General features: G+C 41.9%; 2 protein-coding genes across 3 annotated transcripts in view; both read left to right on the top strand.

Annotated features, from left to right (window-relative positions):
• LOC310762398 (carboxypeptidase B-like) overlaps positions 1-4,057 on the top strand; it is a 49,179-nt gene extending 45,122 nt beyond the window's left edge. For both annotated transcript variants that reach the window (XM_083613458.1, XM_083613459.1), the window contains 2 exons: positions 1,784-1,868; positions 3,831-4,057. In XM_083613458.1, the coding sequence (XP_083469584.1) occupies positions 1,784-1,868; positions 3,831-4,018 (273 nt within the window). In that variant the 3' untranslated portion in view covers positions 4,019-4,057. The remainder of the gene's footprint in view (positions 1-1,783; positions 1,869-3,830) is intronic.
• A 2,689-nt stretch (positions 4,058-6,746) lies between these two features.
• On the top strand, positions 6,747-22,842 carry LOC310762396 (mast cell carboxypeptidase A-like). The gene is made up of 12 exons (XM_083613455.1): positions 6,747-6,867; positions 7,554-7,629; positions 8,509-8,633; positions 11,335-11,437; positions 11,571-11,672; positions 12,814-12,915; positions 14,081-14,191; positions 15,343-15,433; positions 17,091-17,293; positions 19,467-19,551; positions 20,714-21,730; positions 22,007-22,842. Exons 1-11 carry the CDS (start codon positions 6,767-6,769, stop codon positions 20,899-20,901), a joined length of 1,287 nt encoding a protein of 428 aa, XP_083469581.1. The 5' UTR covers positions 6,747-6,766; the 3' UTR covers positions 20,902-21,730; positions 22,007-22,842.
• Positions 22,843-23,140: the final 298 nt, after the last annotated feature.

Raw genomic sequence — 23,140 nt, 5'->3', positions numbered from 1 at the left:
TTTGTGCTAACGTTTAGAAACTTGTAGAATGGTACCTGGTTGTAAATGTCAAATGACTACAGAAAAAAGAAAGTATGATATTTCTGCAGAAAACCCAGCAGCCCTGATGAAGTCATTTTGAAACCTCAGAGACCTAACTTCTTTGTTCTCGCTGCTTCAATGTCTTGCTCGTTCCCTCCGCCCCTGTTAATAGATATTATCCACTTTCTAGCATGGAATGTTAGGTTTTTTTGTTTCCTTTTCAGGAATAGATTCATCTATTCATAGTTGGCAATCCCAGTCATATTTATATTGGTATCATTTGAGAAGATTTCTCCAAGTATGATAAATCCACACACACCCTCAATCTTTGTTGCTGTTATGATAGGTATAGTTTAAGTCTGCCTGTTAGGTTTGCCTATTTCATTGTCATTAGCTGCCTTCAGCTGTTTTATGGAAAAATGGGGCATAAATGTGATTAATAAATTAATGGTGGCTGACATGGTTCATCCCATTTACACAGTTAGCATATCTTTACTTTTGAGATGCTAAAGAAAAACAGCTGCAGCCGCTGATCTCCATGAGAGATCTGAGGGGCATCTTGCTGGCACTCCAGCCTTCACCATCCTTGGTTCCCCAGATGTTGTTAGGCAAAACATCCCTGAACGTTGTCCATGCTGACTGCACATGATGGGGATTTTAATACAGCAACATCTGAAGACCCCAGGCTGGAGAAGGCTGAACTAGATGGAAATTTGATCTAGATTGGTAAGTCACTTCTTAAATTCCTGTTAGACAGTTGAGTTGCAACATTTTTCTTCATCATGAAGGTTCATGTTCTAGATCTGTCACTGATTGTTTAACTCAATCAACTTCTGACAGATCTAAATCAGCTCCCTGGTCAAGTTCAACCAGCAGTTGCTTTCTAACTAAGGCAGTAATTTAGGCAGCAACAATGAGGCTGTTGTGATATGGGCAACACTGAGGGAACTATTCCCTCTAATCTATTAACTGTCAAAAGGCATGAGAGACCTGCTTCCCTATCTTGTAAGTGAAAACTTCAAGATGTGGTAAGGGCAACGGTAAATAGCAGCACATATCTTATATCTACTATCTGCAAATCTGAGGTTAAACGGTATGGATTTGAAAGAGAAAGCAATCCATGAATGTAAATGCAGTATTAGGCCCAGAAATTCTTTTGAATTGTTAGGAAACCTACCACAAAACACAAATATCTTCCAAAGCATGCAAAGTCTTAGCAATTAAAAAAAATCCTAATAAGTATACCAACTTCTAGATTTATTTATTTTTAAACCTCATAAGTATACAGATTTAGGAATAAACAAAGCATGTAGTTGTTGACTCAGAACTGGAAATCTGGATTGCCACTTAACTTGTTGGAATTTATGGGTTCCTTTTTACACAAATTTGCATGTCTACATACAAGTGTCTGAGCACACAAGTACACAGACTGCCTTGCCATTTTTATGATCACAGTGGAGAGCAAGCAGCTTACTAATTATGACTGCTAAGTCAACAAAAGCTAAATATGGAGAGATGTCTCATAATAATGTAAGATCTGTGGGTGCAGTTTTTACAAGATTTCTTCTCACATTCCACCATGTTGCTCTGTTCAAGACTATTAAAATTATGCTGGAGATAACGGATTTAGGAACAGTGTTTAATGTGTCCACATGCAAAAATGACACACCATTTCAAGTTACTTAAAGCAAAAGTTTTATAAAAGAGCAACTGGGCTCAGACTTTGGAGTAAAGTTCCTGAATACCTACTTTCTCCCTGTAGAATCGCCTTGCTAAAGAAACTGTTAAAGAGCTGGCTACGTTGCATGGCACAGAATACACATATGGGCCAGGAGCTTCCACTATCTGTAAGTACTGATCGAACGATAATATTACTTAGTTATAATATAATAATACATTAAAGTCCATAAATTGCTCTTATTGCGGATGTGTTTCTTCCCACCTTCCCAAGAGAGTGCTTTAGCACTAAGCAGAGAGTTTTCAATAAACAAACGAGGATGATGTCATGATGTCATGTCGAGTTCCCTAAAGCAATATTGCTCTTTTTTTCCAGGGCATGTTGTGCTCATCCATCAATTTCTCCCCAGCTGCACTGCTGAGGCACCATTTTGTTTTCAGGTTTCAAATGCGCTAAATGAGTGTATACAGTTGGGCCGTGGGGGAGAGACACCTCAGGCCCTTCTCTTTCTCCCTGGCCCTGGGGACTGTCTCCTGGGGCCATGTTCCTCACCACCATAATTCTCACTCACCTTGACCGCTTTTGCTTGGCCAGAATGTGTCCTTTAACTGTAATAACTGCCTCTTGTTTGTGTGGATGGAGGATAGGGAAATATGTGTGTGCATAGAAACCTATGACTTTTGTGTGACTGAAGAAGTCTACTTTATACCGGCCAAGTGTCCCAGAAAAAACGGGACATCCCTTTTCTTCACGCAAGATTGTGACAGCCATTTTGGATGCCGTGATCTCGCACACTCATGCGCCATGCTCTCACCCTCCAAAAAGTGCTTTTTCAGGGCAAGATCACATGTAGGTCACATGAATCGCCAAGGAGCACATCCCAGAAGACATGAATCCCAGTTTCTGAAATGAAAATGTTGTGGGTGGCACACTACTGTACAAAAATAAGTCCTATCTGTTGCATCACCCACTTCAAATAAAATAAGAGTCCTGCTGGATGAGGCCACAGACCCCTCTATCCCAACAGACTGTTCTCACAGTGGCCAACCAGATGGTTATACTTTTGCAACCAACTCCAACCCCCTTTTGACTCTAGCCTAGGGATGTAAGGAGGCAGCAATTTCCATCCCATCCGGCGTTCATCTTGGGTTACATATGGCTGGAACCCATGAGTGTAATTAAGTAATTCTAGTGCATTTCAGTAGAAGGCAATCTTGAAAAACAATGCAAAAAACAATGCATTTATTTATGTAATGTTTGTGGACCAAGAAACCCAATAGTGAATACTGCTTGTACACTAGTGGCCAAAATTCTGGAAACCTTTTGGGGAAAGTGTATTTCTGAGGTCTGATGGCTCATAACACCACTTTTTTTTTTAGTAATGCCATAAAACTATATATCAGTGGAAAGATAATTTAATGAAGAATGTAATGCAACAAAGTTTGTTCAATTATCTGTATTCTATCAAAGGTTATAGCCAAATAACCAGAAAAAAGAAACGCAACTTGCTTAGGTTGATATGCAATAGTTTTCCTTCATTTGAATGTAGCCAATGAGCATGAGTATTTAGAGAGCCAATGAGGTGTTATGAGCCATCAAACCTCGGAAATACACTTTTTCCAAGAGGTTTCCACAATTTTGGCCACTATTGTATTCACTTATGTGATTTACATTCCTGACCTCAGGTGAATGTGTGAACTGCAAGGATTGATTCCAACAGAATCCTCTGGCATTCCTACTATAACCCTACTCAGAACCCTTCCCCGCCCATGGCTTAGCACATCATCAGAACCTGGGCCCATGGTTTGGGTCCTCATGGTAAATCATGAGCTGCAAATCAAGAAGAAACCTCTCCTGCAGCTCATGGTTTGTCTAGAATATAATAATCCATGAGCCCAGGTCTAGACAACACACTAAGCCAAACCATTACTTAGCTCGGAGCAGTGCAGCAGTAGCAGAACTGGGGGAAGAGCAAAGTGAGTGCAATCTACTCTCCCAGAGTCCACAGGCTCGCACATTTGTGGTAAACCATGGGTGCATACCAGGGCATAGTGTTTTAAACTCATGAAGTTCAGCTGCATTTGCCAGTGCTTTAGCTCACCAAACATTTTTTCCTTCTTCATCCTTGCAGACCCTGCTGCTGGTGGTTCTGATGACTGGGCTTATGATGAGGGCATCAAGTATTCCTTCACTTTTGAACTTCGGGACACAGGCCGATATGGCTTTGCTCTTCCTGAATCTCAGATAAAGCCAACTTGTGAAGAAACTCTGATTGCTGTTAAACATATCGCCATGTATGTCCTTGAGCATCTGTACTAAAATAGCATTCCAGAACCATTAAAGAAAGCTTGATGCATCGTTATTTTTCTGCTGTGGGTTATTTTGGGTCCAACAAAGATTCGGAAAGCCTTCCCCACACTTTGTTAATGGACCATTGAAATCCTTTGCTCCCGTTTCCATGCATGAGTATCACAAAATGAAATATCTATAGCAGGAATGGCACACAGGCATTCAATAGCTTTCAGACCCCATCTGTTACCTCCGTGCAGAACCATAAGGGCTTATGCAGCTACATTGCAGGAAGGCAGCCCAATGCAAACTGACACACTTTTATTTCATCACAGGGGTTTGCCTAGTATCGCTGAACAGAAATGTTTTCTTCCCATTTGCTAGGGATAGGAGGCCACCACAGCTGGTGTAACAGTGGTCTGTCCAACTGCAATGTGTAATCTATTTACTCCAAAATATCCCACTGTAGTTAGGACTATTTTAGAGAAATGGATTGTGCATTGTAGTTGATAGAATTGCTCAACAGGCAGGGGTTAGTGAGCTGTGGAGCCTGTGCTCTACATAAACTAAAAAAAAAAAAAAAACTGGCTAAAGAACAAATTTGCAACCGCAACAATTTAGCTAATAGTTCCTGAAAACAAGTCAGTAAGCAAGTACGTATCGCGATCCCCTAGCCTAACATGGCTACTCACCAGCAACAAAAGGCCACATAGTAGAGGAACCAGACACTGCAACAAATTCAGGTGCCTTCCCATATTTTCTCAGGCAACACTATCACAGGACCCAATAATAATAATATTACGTTTTCCTTCCACTATGATGCCAATGGCTAGCAATACCCTTCTCTATTCCACTTAAGGACAACAGGCTAGTCTCTAAGCAAAAGAATGGGCTTACAATTGTCAGGATGCTTGTGTTATCATCAACACTGCTTTGTGAATGGTTACTGTTAGTATAGCATTTGTTGCCGTCTGTACTTTTTGCAATGCATGTCCCTCTGACCTTACTGCTTACCGTCAGCATCAGCCCATTGTGTGACAAGGTCCCAACCCCTCCTGGGATGTTGGAATAAAGACACATGAAACAGTCTTTTTGGTTAATGGGTGAAAAAGGCCACAACTTTATTGGTTACAGAATGTAAGTGGTATTGGTTTGGCTATATCTGACACCTGCCCGTCTGCAGGAAGTCTTGGAAGGGTTAACCACCAGTAGGGAGAGCCCTGCTGATGCACATCAACTAGGAACTTCCCCGGGGTCACCGCTAGGGGTCGTGCCATGGCCCTAGCCCCCCGTCTGGGCCTTTGGACAGAGACCACGCCCCTCAGATTCCTTTAACGGAATACCCTTGAATTAGGAGGGGTGGGTGATGGCCACTACCTCCCCTCCCCTTCAACCAAATACTTCAATGCCTAAAGGGGGCAAGGCCTCAGCCACAGGCAGTTTAAATAGCCCGCACCACACCCCCGGACCATCCGGATTGGTCAGCCAGGGTTGACGCAACTGAGGACCCCCCCAATGGCGCAGGGCTATCCCACCCTGTGTGTGTGGGTAGGGCTTGCTCCCAGCTTGCAATGTCATTTTCCCCAGGAACGGGAAATGGCTTTCTCCCATCCCAAAACAACCATGCTCAACAGAAACTCAGGCAACGCTTGATGCATCTGATGAAGTGGACAATATGAAAGTTTGTGGCATGATCAGTTAATACTGTTAAACAGGGATGTGAAGGGAATTCAGTTCAGTTCACATTTAAAGGTAAGCCTGCCTCATTCACACTTCCCAAAACAAGATGTGAATCAAAACATAGCCATCCTTTTCAAATCCACACACCTCCAAGTTTCGCAATACAACTCTCCACCCAAGTAATGTGTAGAAACGTGCCTGTATCCAGGTAAAGTGTATTTAATGCATACATTTGTGAAAATAACATAGAAAAATACATTATATTAAGAGAAATTTCTTTAAAATCAAATGTGTGTATTAGGCAAAATTGCATACAAAAGTGTAAATATTAGGAGGAATTTGCTCTAAAATACAGGTGAACTTTTATGAGTACTTTTAAAAAAAGCAAAGTGAGGTAGAAATGCGGAGAACTGTACTTCAAATTGTAAAACAAAGGAGAAACTGAGAGAAATTGAAATTGATATATCCGCCCATACCCTGCTGTTATGTGCATTGACTTACCCAAGTGCTGATAAATACATATGCAGCAATATTCCACAAAGTGTAGATTTCTATGGGTAACAGAGCACAGCAGATTTATGGTATATTTGTGCTGGTTAATTACAAAAAATAAAATAAAATACAAGCAAAACATGGGTGCAAACTGATTCCTACAGTAGGCAGCACAACTGCTAATCCTGCATCAGATTCCCAAGGAAATGAATAATTCGTTTATTTCTTTATTTCATAAAATGTATACACTGCTTGATTGTTACAAAAAGACACCTTCAAAGCAGTAAAACACACACACCCCAATTATTTCAGTAAGTTTTCAGCATCAATCTTGAACTTGGCCTCCCTGGTCCTAGGCCAACTCTCTAACCACTAATTTTGAGCAAATATGTACAGACTTGTGTGCACTGAAGAACCCGAGGGCGCTGTTAATTTCACAGCACATTATTAAACACACACACACAATCTTATCTTCATCACTCAGATGTCGAAATCTGAGTTTCCTTGTAAGCCAAAACTATACTGTTTTTTTAAAAAAAAAATGAATAAGCTTTTAAAAATAACGCAGAGGAAGTCACCTGCTTTATATATATATAACATGCAGGAATGAGAGATTGTGGCCAAAGAAGAATCATGAGGTTCATCTTTTTATTCTTAGGTCTCCTCGTGGCACCTCAGGCTGTTGTTCTCACTCGTCGCTTTGACAGGTAGTAGTTTCTCATTGTGTGAAATCTCCAAAAGGAAAAGTTACCATAAGTAACTTTGCTTAGTAGACTTAGGGGGGTGAGATCCACCAGGATGAATAGCTTAGGATGCAGCAGATCACCACCTCAGCTGGCTAATTCCTGGCTTGGTCAGCATGAAGTTCCCAATGGCAGCTCAACCAAAGATATGCCAGCATAATTTGCTCATTCTGGCTCAACCAGTGCTTAGCTGGGGCTGGTATAAGTCCCCAAAAAGGGGCATGGAAGGGTCAGGGTGGTGGGGACTTAGGCTGGATCCTGTTCACCTCAGTCACATGACAACCCAGCATGGAACATTATTTTAGGGCTTGTTTTCCCTCTACCAGGCTTAGGCAGAGCAGAAAGAGCAGGACTTCTGAGCGGGGCTTGTACCTGGTATAACTTTATTCCAGTTTAATTTAATTTAACTTCCATGCTTTAAGGCAGCTTATTGTGAATTGGCTTGCTTCCTTACTGGTTGCAGCAGTTGGAGAGCACACAATCCAGCGCATTGTTTGTAAGTCCAGTTGAAATGAATGTGCGCTGTGCAGCCACACACAAAATAGTCCCTAGCCTCAAAGAACCAAATATTGGGGGGAAGGAAAAGGGCAGGATGTGGCTTAGTTTAATGGCGATTTTCCCTCTAGAAATATGTTTCATTCTTATTGAAGTGAGAAAGTATTTCGGGTGAAACTTCAGAATGAAAACCAAGTGGACTTTCTAAAAGACCTGGCCTCCACAGTTCAGGTAAGATTCTTCTTCCACAGGTTTTTCATTTTTATATTTTTCTCCACAGGTTTTAGCAATGGGTTTTCATCTCAGGTTGTGCACATTCTTTGTCAATCCAAGATCAGGGAACAAATTAAGAGACAATGCCCCATAGCTTATAAAATCTCCTTTGCTTAAGCAAAATACTCAACATTCACCCACTTCATTTTGAGTGTGAAATTCTGAAACATGAATTTCTATCTCAGAATTCAAAAACATGAGTGCCTTAGTCTCAATGGCAGCTCTTTATTGTTTTCATATTGGTAGGTATAAAATAAGAAGCATCATAACCATACAATTATAAAACACTTAATAAATAGAATTGCCTATCAGCTCTCCGATACACTCAAATTCATCAACTATGTAAAATATCAAATATTGAAAGCAGGTATCATTGGATGCCAGTTATAAGCATCAAATATTCAGGCTGACTTCCATTTGGTGAATTTTTGGCAATAACAGTTGCAGGGAAGATTTTTGAGAAGAACATATGGACTTTTTAAAAAGAATATATGGAAACATTATTATATCCATGCACTAACGTTTAGAATGGACAAGAAAATACATGAAGGACTTGCCCTTCCCATTACCTGAATCTTCCTTTTTGGTAGCCGTCTGATCTTTCAATGGGATTTTTATTTTTATTTTTATTTTGCCCAAAGCAACTTGCTTCTTAATAAATGTGTTCATTTCCTACTCTTCCATGCCTATGCTGTCATAGAGACAATTAAAACATATGTGAAGGAGGGGAAAGAAGATTTTATTTCAATCCAATGTCTGGGAAAGTCTTTAACAACCCATATACCTGAGAATGCACACTTTCTTAAAGTCAAACTTTACTGAATTTTTCCTACACAGCTTGACATTTGGCATCCTAGTTCAATCCATCACGTTGTTGTTGGAACAGATGTGGATTTTCGCGTTGGTTCAGATCAGACAAGCTTTGTACAGACAGAGCTGGAGCAGAATGGAATACAATACGGGTATGTATGCTACATAATGCTAGTTTGTGATGATTGCAGAGTATGTGTATCATATAATGTTGCAAACAACAAGAAAGAGGTAGTCACCAAACTTGGAATTTAACCAGGTCACAATTTCATTCAATATTTACTGACACTGAGAAATTATGCTTAAATCAGAAAACATGGAGAGGAAAGCACAGAGGTCTTTTCTTTTTCCTAACTCATATTCACCCAAGGAACTGGACTGGCTGCTCAGCTGACGCTAAGCCACATGGGACGAGACCTCACCCAAGTCTTTAATTCAAATGTTACGTGAAATTCTGCATCTTATAATTTTCCATCTTCCTTTACTCTCACAATATCTGAGTTTCCACTCATCGTGAGATTTCTGATTGCTTCTACTGATGTGACCAGGAAGCCATTGACTGCTACTCATTGCTACCATCATCAACCTTGGGACTAGGAGGATGGATAATGTAAACCACTTCCTTCTACCTCACAGCCATCCCTGTCCCACAGCTCTGGCTGTGATTTGAGGGGAACTATTTACAGTACTTAAAATTGTAGCAACAATTTAACTAAGTATGTGAAGGTAATCAAAACAGAATTAAGTTCCTTAAGAAGAGAATTATCCAGTAAATCAAAAAAGAACTTTTTTTAGACAAAAAATGCCCATTGTATAATCAGATCAAAGTATTTATATATAGAAATGCATATATTACATTAAAGTCCAGCTTCCATTATTGCCTGATGCATACTTGTCGAACTGCTGGTTGTCAGCGCTATTAAATGAAAGTCTTGCTGGCTCTTTAGGGGGGGTCCCATTCATTATTATTTTTATTATTATTTTAGTAAGATGAGTTTTTTACTTTTATCTTCTCTGCCACCATAAGTGTGCAGTTCTCATATGTAATCTTCTGGGCTTTAATCCATATCTTCCTTCCACTAATACTTTTCCAAGTAGATTGCAAGCATAGATTTATGGTATGGAGTTGAATTGTCTTTTGGGAGGTTGTTGTTGTTTAGTCATTTAGTTGTGTCTGACTCTTCATGACCCCATGGATCAGAGCACGCCAGGCATTTCTGTCTTCCACTGCCTCCCGCAGTTTGGTCAAACTCATGCTGGTAGCTTCGAGAACACTGTCCAACCATCTCGTCCTCTGTCGCCCCCTTCTCCTTGTGCCCTCCATCTTTCCCAACATCAGGGTCTTTTCCAGGGAGTCTTCTCTTCTCATGAGGTGGCCGAAGTCTTGGAGCCTCAGCTTCACGATCTGTCCTTCCAGTGAGCACTCAGGGCTGATTTCCTTAAGAATGGATAGGTTTGATCTTCTTGCTTTCCATGGAACTCTCAAGAGTCTCCTCCAACACCATAATTCAAAAGCATCAATTCTTCGGTGATCAGCCTTCTTTATGGTCCAGCTCTCACTTCCATACATCACTACTGGGAAAACCATAGCTTTAACTATACAGACCTTTGTCAGCAAGGTGATGTCTCTGCTTTTTAAGATGCTGTCTAGGTTTGTCGTTGCTTTTCTCCCAAGAAGCAGGCATCTTTTTAATTTCGTGACTCCTGTCACCAACTGCAGTGATCATGGAACCCAAGAAAGTAAAATCTCTGACTACCTCCATTTCTTCCCCTTCTGTTTGCCAGGAGGTGATGGGACCAGTGGCCACTATCTTAGTTTTTTTGATGTTGAGCTTCAGACCATATTTTGCACTCTCCTCTTTCACCCTCATTAAAAGCTTCTTTAATTCCTCCTCACTTTCTGCCATCAAGGTTGTGTCATATCTGAGGTTGTTGGGAGGTAGTATTGCAAAAGCTGCAAACCTAAATGCTGGGCAAATTCTAGGGAAATAGACGTTTGCCACTGATTTAATCAAAACATAGCTTATATTCATTGACTGCCCCCCAGTGGATATTGGAAAGGTGGGAAGTTGGTAATCAATTAAACACATTTTGCTTTCTCACCTCACAATGCTGAGTTGAATAAAATACCTTTAGCATAAATATCCTACATCTGATGCCCTTTTAAAATGTGGTTTTTTGGGGAGAGGGGTTATTGGGTTGTAGTTTTTATTTTGATTATATATTTTGTGGTTTTATATTTTGATTTTGTTCTGTGAGCCACCCTGAGACCTCTGGGTATAGGGCGGTATATAAATTCAATAAATAACAACAACAACAACAACATTAGTGTCAGAAGTGGCACAGCTTCCTGAGTATGTGGCAGTTTTATTTATGCATTTAGTTGGTTATTTACGGCACAATCTTTTCAGAAGTAATCCCAACTGAATTCAATGGAGTTGAATTCTTCCAAGGTGAGTACAGTAGTACCTTGGGTTACATACGCTTCAGGTTATAGACTCCGCTAACCCAGAAATATTACCTCAGGTTAAGAACTTTGCTTCAGGATGAGAAGAGAAATCATGCTCCGGCAGTGCAGCGGCAGCAAGAGGCCCCATTAGCTAAAGGTTAAGAACAGTTTCAGGTTAAGAACGGACCTCCGGAACGAATTAAGTACTTAACCTGAGGTTAACCTGTAACTGTTTGCTGCTAGCTACCTTGTTACATGCACTGACATATGTGTAAGCTTTGTTTAATTTCAGGATGTGGATGAAGGGATTAAACCAGAGGAGTCACAGAGAATCTCCTTCTCCTGGGGAGGGAGGGGGCTATGTGCGTGAACTAAATGTGTTGGTGTCCTTTTTCCCACCACAGAATTTTATTCCATAATCTACAAGAAGAGATCGAAAAACAATTTGACGGTGGGAGACATTTCCGCGAGAAGCACAGCTACACAAGATACAATGAATGGGAAAAGGTACCATGTTCTGAGGGTGGTTCATCTCCCTTAAGCTACATATATAATTGGGATGATAAGTAGATCATTTTTCACCTCCATGACATTTTAATCAGAAGTATGCCAGTGTTTTATAACAACCGTGTTTTCTTAGATTGTTGCATGGACTGAAAGAATGGCTAAAAAATACCCGAAACTGGTCTCGCGAGTCCAGATTGGAAAAACTTATGAGGATCGGCCCATGTACCTGCTTAAGGTGAGAGTCTCTTTCTGACTCAAGTGCTATAAATAATTTAGATTTACAACTAGAGAAAGTGACCACAGAAAAATGAGCATTGCCAAAGTGAGGAGGCTACAGCCCAGATATCCCACTGATCTGGCTGGGTTTCCCCAGCCACTCTGGGCGGCTTCCAACAAAATATTAAAAATACAACAAAACATCAGACATTAAAAACTTCCCTAAACCAGGTGGCCTTCAGATGTCTTCTAAAAGTCAGATAGTTGTTTACTTCCTTGACATCTGACAGGAGGGCGTTCCACAGGGTGGGCGCCACTGCCAAGAAGGCCCTCTGCCTGGTTCCCTGTAACCTCACTTCTCGCAGTGAGGGAACCACCAGAAGGCCATCGGAACTGGATTCGAGTGTCTGGGCTGAACGATGAGGGTGGAGGCGCTCCTTCAGGTATGCTGGGCTGAGGCCATTTAGGGCATGGGTAGGCAAACTAAGGCCCGGGGGCTGGATCTGGCCCAATTGCCTTCTAAATCCAGCCTGCAGATGGTCCAGGAATCAGCATGTTTTTACATGAGTATAATGTGTCCTTTTATTTAAAATGTATCTCTAGGTTATTTGTGGGGCCTGCCTGATGTTTTTACATGAGTAGAATGTGTGCTTTTATTTAAAATGCATCTCTGGGTCATTTGTGGGGCATAGGAATTCGTTCATTTATTTTTTTTTTCAAAATATAGTGCAGCCCCCCACAAGGTCTGAGGGACAGTGGACTGGCCCCCCGCTGAAAAAGTTTGCTGACCCCTGATTTAGGGCTTTAAAGGTCAGCACCAACACTTTGAATTGGGCTCAGAAATGTACTGGGAGCCAATGTAGGTCTTTCAGGACCCGTGTTATATGATCTCGGCGGCCACTACCAGTCACAAATCTAGCTGCCACATTCTGGATTAGTTGTTAAAGTTGTTTGCACTTGCTCTGTTGGACCATGGAACAGTTTTATGATGTCCATGGGTAACCGAGTTCTGTTCCCTGTAGATCCACTTTTTTTTTCCTCCAAAACATATTTCCAGTGGGATGCACCCTCCCACTGAACTGAATGCTAGGACTGCGGATTCTGCACATAGTATACACAGGATAAAGATGTTTCAAAGATTAATATTTCCGGCTTAACAGGTTGGGAAGGAGAGTGGAAAAAAGAAGGTCATCTTTATGGACTGCGGCATTCATGCACGAGAGTGGATCTCACCTGCTTTCTGCCAATGGTTTGTGAAGCAGGTTGGCTAAACAGTACTTTATTTATTTATTACATTTATAGACTACTTTTATCTTCCACTGAGCTTAAAGTGGTGTACATGGGTCTCCTGCTCCCCATTACATCCTCACAACAACCCTGTGAGGAAGGTTAAGCTAAGAAGAAGGTGACTGGCCCAAGGTCGCCCAGTGAGCTTCATGGCTGAGTGGTGTTGTAGATACAAAGTTTCCAGCAGCCCAAAACGCCCTGTTTTGCTAGCTACCAGCTGTCTGGCCAGAGGTTGAGTATCCATCACAGCAGAACTCTGCACCCATTGGTGGCACTTCTCAAGCAAAGGTAACAGAGAGGGGTCTGTATTACACCCTAACCCACACCTCCAGCCATCAAAAGCAGGAAGTTAAAATTACACCCTCATAGTGCAATCCTATATGTGTCTAAGTACCGTATTTTTCACTCTATAAAACACACTTTTCCCCTCCTAAAAAGTAAGGGGAAATGTGTGTGCGTCTTATGGAGTGAATGCAGATGGGAGGCTCTGCTCAGCGCTCCCTTTAAAGAGCCACGTGGAGCTCTTTGGGGCTTTTCCCTGAGGAGGGATAAGAGCTGCCCTTCTCCCTCCTCTGGGAAAAGCCCCCAAGAGCCGCACACACACTCCGTGCGCTCTTTAAAGGGAGCGCAGGTCTTAGGGGAGCCTTAGCCACATGCAGCCTCTCCCGGGCAGGGGATGAAGGCTCCCCATGCCCTGCGGAGGCTGTGCACGGCTAAGCAAGAAGCCAGGACAGCCAGCGGAATCGCTGCACTGCGATCCCGCTGGCTGTCCTGGTTTCTGGGATTCAGAATATTTTTTTTCTTGTTTTCTTCTTCCAAAAACTAGGTGCGTCTTATGGTCTGGTGCGTCTTATAGAGCAAAAAATACAGTAACTCCCAGTGACTTCAGTGGAGCGAACGTCATGGCAGCTGTCTATAGGATTGCAACCCTAGTGGGGAGAAGAGGTGTTTTAGTTTTTAAGTAGTTCTATTGTTTATTTTATTTTACCCTTAAGCTCCGAAATCCTAAAGGTGAAAAATCACTTTTAAAATCTGCTTTAAAAATAAAAAAATTCTGAAGGATTCTAACCTTCTCAGCTTGTTGACAACTGAATAGTGCATTTGTATAATTGCACATAATGTTGGGTTTTTTTCTTGCAGGCTGTCGGAACCTATGAAACGGACAAGGTCATGTTCAAGCTCTTGAACAATTTGAACTTCTACATTCTTCCTGTATTCAACATTGACGGCTACGTCTGGACATGGACTGAAGTAATGGCCACATTTCCCCCCTCTTTAGTAGTTTGCTGAATTGAATGTTATTATTTCTATCCATTATTACTGCATTAATAAATTTATTTAAAAAATATTTATTAAGGTGACACCGAAAAGGAGGGGAGGGGGCTGGCCCATGTGGTGGAACATAATATTTTATAGAATGGCTACAATCTCATAGCAACTTACTTAGACACAAGTCCCATTGAGCTCAGTGGGACTTGCCTCAAAGTAATGTATAGGACTGTGTTATAGGTTCATGGGGAGTCCAAACGCGAGTGTTCATGTCTCCAATGTCTGCGCTGTCAAAGGAGCTATGGTATCATATATTGAAAGTGTTGGTGAACAGCCTTCAATATTTGTCCTGTTTTGTTGTATGCCCTTGATGCCCTCAATCACAGCTCCTGTCCACACCCCCAAATGCCTATACCAGGTATCTTCCCTTCACGCAGAGTCGGTGCTCTCTTTGCCTTTGGGAATCAGCTGTGTTACAACAATTGTGAGGAAGGAGAGAGAAGAAAAAGATCTTGAGATTGCTAAGCAAGTGGTTGGTCCATCAGCCTTCTGACTCCTTGGACTTACTAAGGCAGCTGCCATGGTTGGAATCAAGAAGTTAAATGTTCACTCATTCTCAGTTAGCGTTGACTCCTTGCATGAACTAGCTAATTGTGACATGAGCCTTGGCAGCCTAGAGATTCCTTTGTCGTCCTTTATACCGTTATATCATTGTCACTTGGCCTGGAACCTCACAGCAAAAAGCAGGTAAAAAAGTATTATAAATAGATACATACATAAATTTGTAAATTTTAACACGCAGTAGAATTGTTCCTCTCCTGTCCTCATTTCCACATTTCAAGTGGAATGTGTTAGCAGTGTATATACACATTTCAGCAATAAATGTAGGTCCAAAAGCCCAGTAATTGTTACCTGGCAAAATCAGGGGGGGAAACGAAAGGTGATCAGTCCACTGTGCATGCAGATCACATGTATGTTATGTCTAACAGCTATAAGGTAGGACCACGAGCTGGCCATGAGGAAGAAACTGAGGCCCAAAAGCAGGGCATATGGGCTCAATCCTTATGATGCACTATACAAAAAAAATGTTGCCCAAAGGAACAAGAATAGATCTCCATCATTTTGTCTCACAGGATCGTATGTGGAGAAAGAATCGTGCGAATACCTCTAACAGTGATTGTCCTGGTGTTGACTTGAACAGGAATTTCAAAGCTAAATGGGGCAGTAAGTATAATATGCCATGGAGCGACGGAAACTGAGACTCAACATTTCTCTGTCAATTTCCACATTCTATTTGAACTTTCCCACAATCTAAAAGTCACTTCCAGAAATATAGTGGAAAATTGTACAAGTTAAGCATTCATTTCTGTCATGAGTGTAGCCAAGCGAGGGCAGGGGGGGACAGCTACCCCCCCATCAAGTAAAACAATAGAAATACTTAACTGACCAGTCATGTAGGTTTTGCCCCCCTCTAACAAAAATCCTGTCCCCCCCCCAACAAAAATCCTGGCTACGCCCATGATTTCTGTGTTACTTACTTTCAGAAAAGGAATTTGCAAGTAACACCAACATGAACACTAAATTTGTGGTCGTGTGATATATTTCTGGGAGTGGCTTTTGCATCACGCAAAAGAGAGCCAAAGGCATTTTCCCACCTGAAGCAGAACACCAAATGCAGCCATTTCCCAATCCAAATATGGGAGCTTTTTCCTCAATAAGTGGACTTACTTATGATTAGGCCACTAACCTCCTACACCTTGCCCGCTTCATAATGGCTGCCACACATGCTCAATTCCAAACTGAGGATCTGTAGAAGTGGAAGAGGCAGTGGCAGGTGTCCCCTCCCAGACTCCGCCTCTGCCAATGGGTCATCTGCACTCCTCATCCTTTCCCTCCTACTCAGGCTCCCTGTGCTAAACGTAATCAAAGCTTTGCCTTAATGGAGCAGCCACGATAAAACTAGATAAATCCAACAGATTTGTTTGCTATATACCAGTTCTTGGGAACCTTTGTTCCTCCAGATAGTTCTGAAGTACAACCCCATCATCCCTGGCCCTTGACCATGCTGGCTGGGTTTGTTGGGAGCAGCGTTCGAAACTCCCATTGTTCTAGGCGCATTTTGCAACAAGGAATTTCATTTGGGCAAGCAGTTTCTGAGCTCTGGGCGCAGTACTGCTCCTAAGATTTCCGATTAAAACTGCAGAGTGGAAGGAAAGGAGGACCTTTTTCTGCCTCCGCCACTCTCTGAAGACTAGAGAAGATACCCTCCTAAGAATATTAGGGGGGCAGGCAGGGGAAGCCAGGATTTGTTTTCTGCAGTCTTCAGGTAAGGACTAGCCGTGTAAAAAAATGAATATAATAATTTAGCTGCAGTTCATTCATTTTCACTTTTATATTCTATTTATTTAAAAAGTGTGCCTAGACATTCTGTTGTTACACCCATAACCTAGGTTTAATGTGCCATTTAGCTCCTAGCTTTCATATCTCAGTTTCTAACACTAGTTGGGAGTTGACATGCACCAATATCTGGAGGACCAAAGTTTCCCCACACCTGAGATATACCAATAGCAAACTCTGTCTTCAAATGATTATCCTTATGTCATCAAAGGAGCATCATCAGCACACAAGAAGGATGTGCTGGCTGGGGCAAATGAGAGCTGTAGTCCCAAACATCTAGAGGGCACCATGTCGGCGAAGGCTGTTGGTGGAAGGAATTACCAGACTGCACTGACTTCAAAGAAATCATGACTCAAAAAGCAAATTGTGAGGTCCCTTCCTGATTTGGAAAGAAACGCAATCTTCTTCACTATTCTTCAAGCGAGTAAGCAATCTATAAATGGCACCAATTATAAATACTTCATCTGAAAACTTTTTCTTGCAGCCATAGGTATATCGCATAAACCTTGTTCGCAGATTTACTGCGGTCCCTCGGCAGAATCTGAGCCAGAAATCAAAGCAGTTACAAGCTTCATCCGAGAGCACCTTTCCTCCATCAGAGGATACCTAAGCTTCCATTCCTATTCTCAGATATTGATGTTTCCATATGCCTATAAGGATGAAACAGCACCCAATAATGATGAACTGGTATGTAGAAAAAGATTATTACAGTCGTCTTCTTATCATTCACAAAGCCATTGGGTGTAAACAAATATGTTGAGGCATTGCTATGCAGAGGCAGTGAGATATGACCCAAAGTGCATCAGAAAAGTATTCAAAGGTAGCTAGAATCATTTTGACCAAACTACAGGAGGCAGTGGAAGACAGGAGTGCCTGGCGTGCTCTGGTCCATGGGGTCACGAAGAGTCAGACACGACTAAACAACTAAACAACTACAAGCATCAGCTCTGGGGAGTTGGATGCAAATATCGGAGTGTTTTAGTATAAATTCAATCTTTTCCAATAATTCAGTGCAAGGTTAGAGCCAAGAAACAGACAACCTTGACTGTCTAGATCAGGTGTTGTCAACCTGGTCCCTACCGCCCACTAGTGGGCATTTCAGTATTTCAGGTGAGTGGTACGGGGTTCTAAGACACAAGCTGAATCCTCCTTCCATCGAGCACTGGTGGGCAGTAAGGAAATTTTACCATCAAGAAAGATGCATTAGTGGGCGGTAGGTATAAAAAGGTTGACTACCCCAGTCTAGAACTTAGCTATGGTCCCCATTATGTTCAACTGCAGCAGAGGTCATCTTGACCCAATCTATTGCTTTTTCTCCCCAAGGGTGCATATGAAACCATATTGATGAGTACAATGGAAAAGGTACCATAGACAGAGACATCCCCCCACCTTCTAAATGACTTAGTAATTCCTAGTAGTTGTTTTGTTTCCTAAAGAGAATTGGACACCTACCAGCATCGCACAGGAAATGAGTCTTGTGTAGGAAAACCAGCATTCCTAATTTCATAGACACTTGTGATAGAAATGTAGATACACCAATGCTGCCCTCTTGTGTCTTATAACAGAGGAACCTAAATTTGCGCTCATCTCCTCACTATTAATTGCTGTTTACATTTCTTTTACAGTAAACCTGCTATACTTCAAACCATAAAATCTGATATTTGAAAGGTCTCATTGCCTTATGCTCAGATTCGTGTCCATGGGACCACTGCCAAAATAAAATCAAGAGTTTGATTTAGAAGAAACCAGTCCCAGTTCCATGTTTTGAAAAGCCCTCATTTATTTTATTTTATCTATCTATCTATCTATCTATCTATCTATCTATAGGATGTCCTCAGTAGACATACACACATACCTGCTCTTCTCATTGCCACCATAGCTAAAGCTGTCCATTTACTTTACATTTGTACAGGCCCTATCTCCACACCTGCTAGGAGAGGTTGCACTCCTGCTTGCAAGCTTCCTATACGCATCCAGATGGTCTCTGTGAAAACAGGTTGCTGGTCTAAATGGACCTTTGGACTTTTTCAGCAGGGATCTCCTCATGTTATAAGGAGGTTTCTGCCCCTTTTCCCCACTAAAAGAGGACAGATAAACAGAAAGAAGCAACAAAGAGATGAAGCAGTACCAAGAGGCTCAGGGACTGGCAATGCCCTTCAGCTTCCCGGCAAAGTGCATACTGACACAACTTTACCTTTTAAAGTTGTCTGCATTTTGGCAGTCATCTCGTATCTAACATTTAAAACGGGATACTTTCCTTTATAGAGACAGTTTTGTGTAGTTCTCCTATCCAGTAGAACCAGATGCCAACAAGTATCAGTTACCATTAGGAATGTCTGGGTGAGAAGCTATGAAAAGAAATTGCTTCCTTATATAGCTGGAGGCAGCCCAATGATTCTCAGAATCACACATTGCAAAATAGTACCCAACAGAACACCAGGAATAACCGTATTGTGCAACTCTGGTCCTCAATACGAGATGGCTTGAGATTGGCCCAAAGAGGTCACGTGTTGCAGTAAATAGAAGGTGTCAGGTTGGAGGAGACTGGGGAGAGGCGTACACAGTCACTTGCCTGTACATATACAGAAATGTCCTTTGGGCCAGTGTCTGCAAGAAGGGAAGCAACTGAATACAAACAAGTCTCAAAAGCAAAGAACAAGTTGTTCTCATTCAGAGGAATGAAGCCTAAATTCCTTGTGAAAGTAGCAAACCTCAGTCTGTCCATCTTTCGATAACAATGGGAATCCTAATCAGCTGCCTTGGATCTAGGGTCATGTGCAACACCTCCTTGTGCCCTACTCTAGGCTATCCCAAGAATTTTTCCATGAACAATCTAATTTCCCCCCTCTTTTAACTACAGAACAAAGTAGCTAAGGAAGCAGTAGAAGCTTTATCTAGCCTCTATGGTACAGAGTATACCTATGGACCAACTGCCACTACAATTTGTAAGTATTTGTTTCTATTTTCTATGGACGTGTACACGCAAGGAGAACTTTTGCAAACTAAATTAATTAATGCCAATATTTTGAAACAACAACCTAACTCATGGTTCGGTTTTGCCTGACCTCTATGTAGCCTTCCTGTGCTACTCAGCTTCACAAAGGGTCATCTCAACAGATGGGGGACAACATGCTGATGATCTGCCTTCTAGCCAAGCCTAGAGCCAGTGTGGTGTAGTGGTTAAGAGCGGTAGGCTCGTAATCTGGTGAACCGGGTTCGAGTCTCCGCTCCTCCACATGCAGCTGCTGGGTGACCTTGGGCCAGTCACACTTCTTTGAAGTCTCTCAGCCCCACTCACCTCACAGAGTGTTTGTTGTGGGGGAGGAAGGGAAAGGAGAATGTTAGCCGCTTTGAGACTCCTTAAAAGGGAGTGAAAGGCGGGATATCAAATCCAAAACTCTTCTATCAGACCCTATTGGGTCATTGGATAGAGCATTGCTGCACTGACATCACTGCAGCTTATCTGAATGGTGTGAGGGCAGGTAGGGAGGAGGGAGATATTCAATTCTGTATGCATTTAAAGATGAACCTACTTATTTCGCACTTTTTAAAACAACACGTGAAACGAAACACAGCCACCTTTCAAAATTCACAGTTCTCTGAATTTTGCAATATCGTTCTCAACCCAACTAATGTGTAGGAAGCCATGTATATTGGGGTAAATTGTACATTAATTGTATATAAATAGCATGCAAAAATGCATTATATTGAAAGAAACTACTTGCAGAAATGTTCATATTTGTCAAAAGAGCATACAAAAATGTATTTTTTTAGGAGAAGTGCATACTAAAATACTGGTAAATTTTCATGAGCATTTAAAAAAAAATACAGAAATTTGGGAGACTGAATAAGAAGCTGAAAGTGGAAGATTTGTCTATTCCTCAGGGCAGGGCAGCTGCAAGAGCAGGGCTGCTCAGAGTCCCTGCATTCTGCCTACACAGCCCTTGTCTGGGGTAATCTGCAGCAATGCTGGTTTCAGGAGGGCCCTCTGCATCTCTGCCTCACTACATGGGCTACTATTGCTATCAGAAGAAGCCTTCCTATTTTATTGCATCCTTCATGCCAGGGTTGTCTTTAATACTGCCTTCTGGTCTCCCTGTTTTTCAGATCCTTGTTCAGGTTCCTCTCTTGACTGGGCTTATGACGAGGGCATTAAGAATGCATTCACTTTTGAGCTTCGTGACCTTGGGAAATATGGCTTTATCCTCCCTGAATCGAAGATAAGGCCAACCTGCAGGGAGACGATGTTGGCAGTCAAGCACATCGCCAATTATATCCTCACCTCTGCTCCGTGAAGCTGTATTCACGTTTACTTGCAAATGGCATTGGCTTCTCCTTGCCTATCAGTCCCCTCCCCTTTTCTCCCTCTTAGAAATAGCCCCTACAGATTCTTCTCCATTGCTTTATTATTATTCTATGAATGCTTTTGTAAAAATAGACCATCTTCTCTTACCTTCCTATGCCACCAATACTTCATCAGGCTTGTGGTCTCTCCTCTTTATTGCAGGGTGTCAGTTGGGTTGGAGGCAGACATAGTCATGGTTAGAGCAGAGCCACTGAAATCAGTGAGATTTAAATCAGTAGTACTCCTCTAAGTTTGAATCCAACCCAATCATTCCATTTCAGTCATTTGATTCAGATATTTTAGGGATGGGTTCTACTGGAATATTATTATTATTGTTTTATGCAAGCATAAATCAGACATCTGCTGAGTATCTCCTGAAACCAGGTTGATTTACATGGTCCTTTTGCAATAGTGACAGCTCCCCACCATGCCCACTGAGCATCTTTTAGGATCTCTTATGCATTATTTGTAGGCATAAGTAATGTCGTTAATGTAAAATAGAAAGAAGAAGGAGCCATTTTTAAAACAAGAAATGCATTCTAGGCTCAGAGGGATCACAATTCAATTACCAATGCAGGTCATACAACTGTGCTGTGTAAAAAGCTCCTGAGACCCTTCTCTCACAATTGAGACTACAGCTGGGTTTTGCATTTGCCATCATCAACATTTGAATATAGAAGCTCATTGTTGGCTGCAATGTGCACATGATTTAAGATTGGCTTCCCTCTGCTTTCTGTCTCTGCTGCATTCCAGGGTTTGTCTATAATATGGTTAGCCTAGCCTTAATCCCCGCGGCGGGGTGCGCTCCCGTCGTTCGGTCCCAGCGCCTGCCAACCTAGCAGTTCGAAAGCACCCCCGGGTGCAAGTAGATAAATAGGGTCCGCTTACCAGCGGGAAGGTAAACGGCGTTCCGTGTACTGTGCTGGCTCGCCAGATGCAGCTTGTCACGCTGGCCACGTGACCCGGAAGTGTCTGCGGACAGCGCTGGCTCCCGGCCTATAGAGTGAGATGAGCACACAACCCTAGAGTCTGGCAAGACTGGCCCGTATGGGCAGGGGTACCTTTACCTTTACCTTTTAGCTGTCCCTGCAAAATGAAACAGCAGAACTTTGGGAGCTCTGGGTCCCTGTCCTTCAATTTCGCATCCCATGCCTTTTTTTTTTTTACTTCATTCCTGGGTATTCTTCTGGTGTGAAGGAGAGAACCACAATGGAGCTATTTCTGTGTAACGGATGTGGGCGAATATCACAACTGTGTAAACAGAACTGATCAGATCTTTCCCAACTTCCTTCCCACCAGTGTGGGGAAGACCAAAGCGATTGGCCTCACTGATTTGATATGATTTGTAGCTGCATGGGATCACAATGTGAGGATATGGCCCCAACACAGCTTGGTGCATATCCGTGTGGCCTTGTGATCCTGCCCTAGAAGTCTCTGAGGTACTCTAAGATCAGCTTTTATTATTCCTCCCCATTTAATTCGCCAACTGACTTTCAGAAGCATTGTAAGAAAGTAGATCTACAACTTGAACAACACACAAGGATACTGCAGCATCAACTGAACTGTAACATGGTTTATGTCAATATAAATTTATCAGTCGAGTAAAACAATGAATTAGATCCATATTGGTGGAAGGGGGGGATGCTCTCTACTGTACTAAAGACACTTGCGATCCTATTTTAACCCACTTCAAATAGTTAGCAGGAAAAAAATAATTGGACACATATTGTATTTTTCTTTTCCTGGTTATGGTTATGCCTTTCCCATCTATCTCTCCATAGCATATTTTAAAGGACATCACATAAATAGATAGTTTTTGAAATGAACTCTGCTATTTTATATTGCTTACTAACCAGCATATTTCTTAATAAAACCTTTGCATCATGCCAAATGTTTCTTCTGAAATGTTTTGAACAGAATGCACCTAAATCAAACTGATATGTTTTGCTCATCCTTGATATTAATGAACTGCTTCAGAAAGACACCTGAAAGCTTTTGCATGGTCTGGGACAAAATTATTGCTATGGTCAAGCATGAACTTGGTTCAAATCAAAGCTCAGTTATGAATTTAATATATGATTCTATTACTATCTCTTGAACTTCATCCCCTCCCCATCAGTTAAATGGGGAAAATAAATAGTGGCCTACTATTACAGGATTATTGTGAAGAGATTGCAATGGAGTACATT

This window comes from Podarcis filfolensis (genome assembly GCF_964270895.1).
Source record: "Podarcis filfolensis genome assembly, chromosome: 5".
Classification (NCBI taxonomy): domain Eukaryota; kingdom Metazoa; phylum Chordata; class Lepidosauria; order Squamata; family Lacertidae; genus Podarcis; species Podarcis filfolensis.
This window is presented reverse-complemented; position numbering and strand designations above follow the sequence as displayed.

Excerpts from the sequence above, each read along its gene's own strand:
- LOC310762396 (XM_083613455.1), top strand. The coding sequence starts at position 6,767 with ATGAGAGATTGTGGCCAAAGAAGAATCATGAGGTTCATCTTTTTATTC. Across the intron at positions 6,868-7,553 it reads CTCACTCGTCGCTTTGACAG|TGAGAAAGTATTTCGGGTGA; the intron begins GTAGTAGTTTCT and ends TTCTTATTGAAG. Across the intron at positions 19,552-20,713 it reads ACCAACTGCCACTACAATTT|ATCCTTGTTCAGGTTCCTCT; the intron begins GTAAGTATTTGT and ends CCTGTTTTTCAG.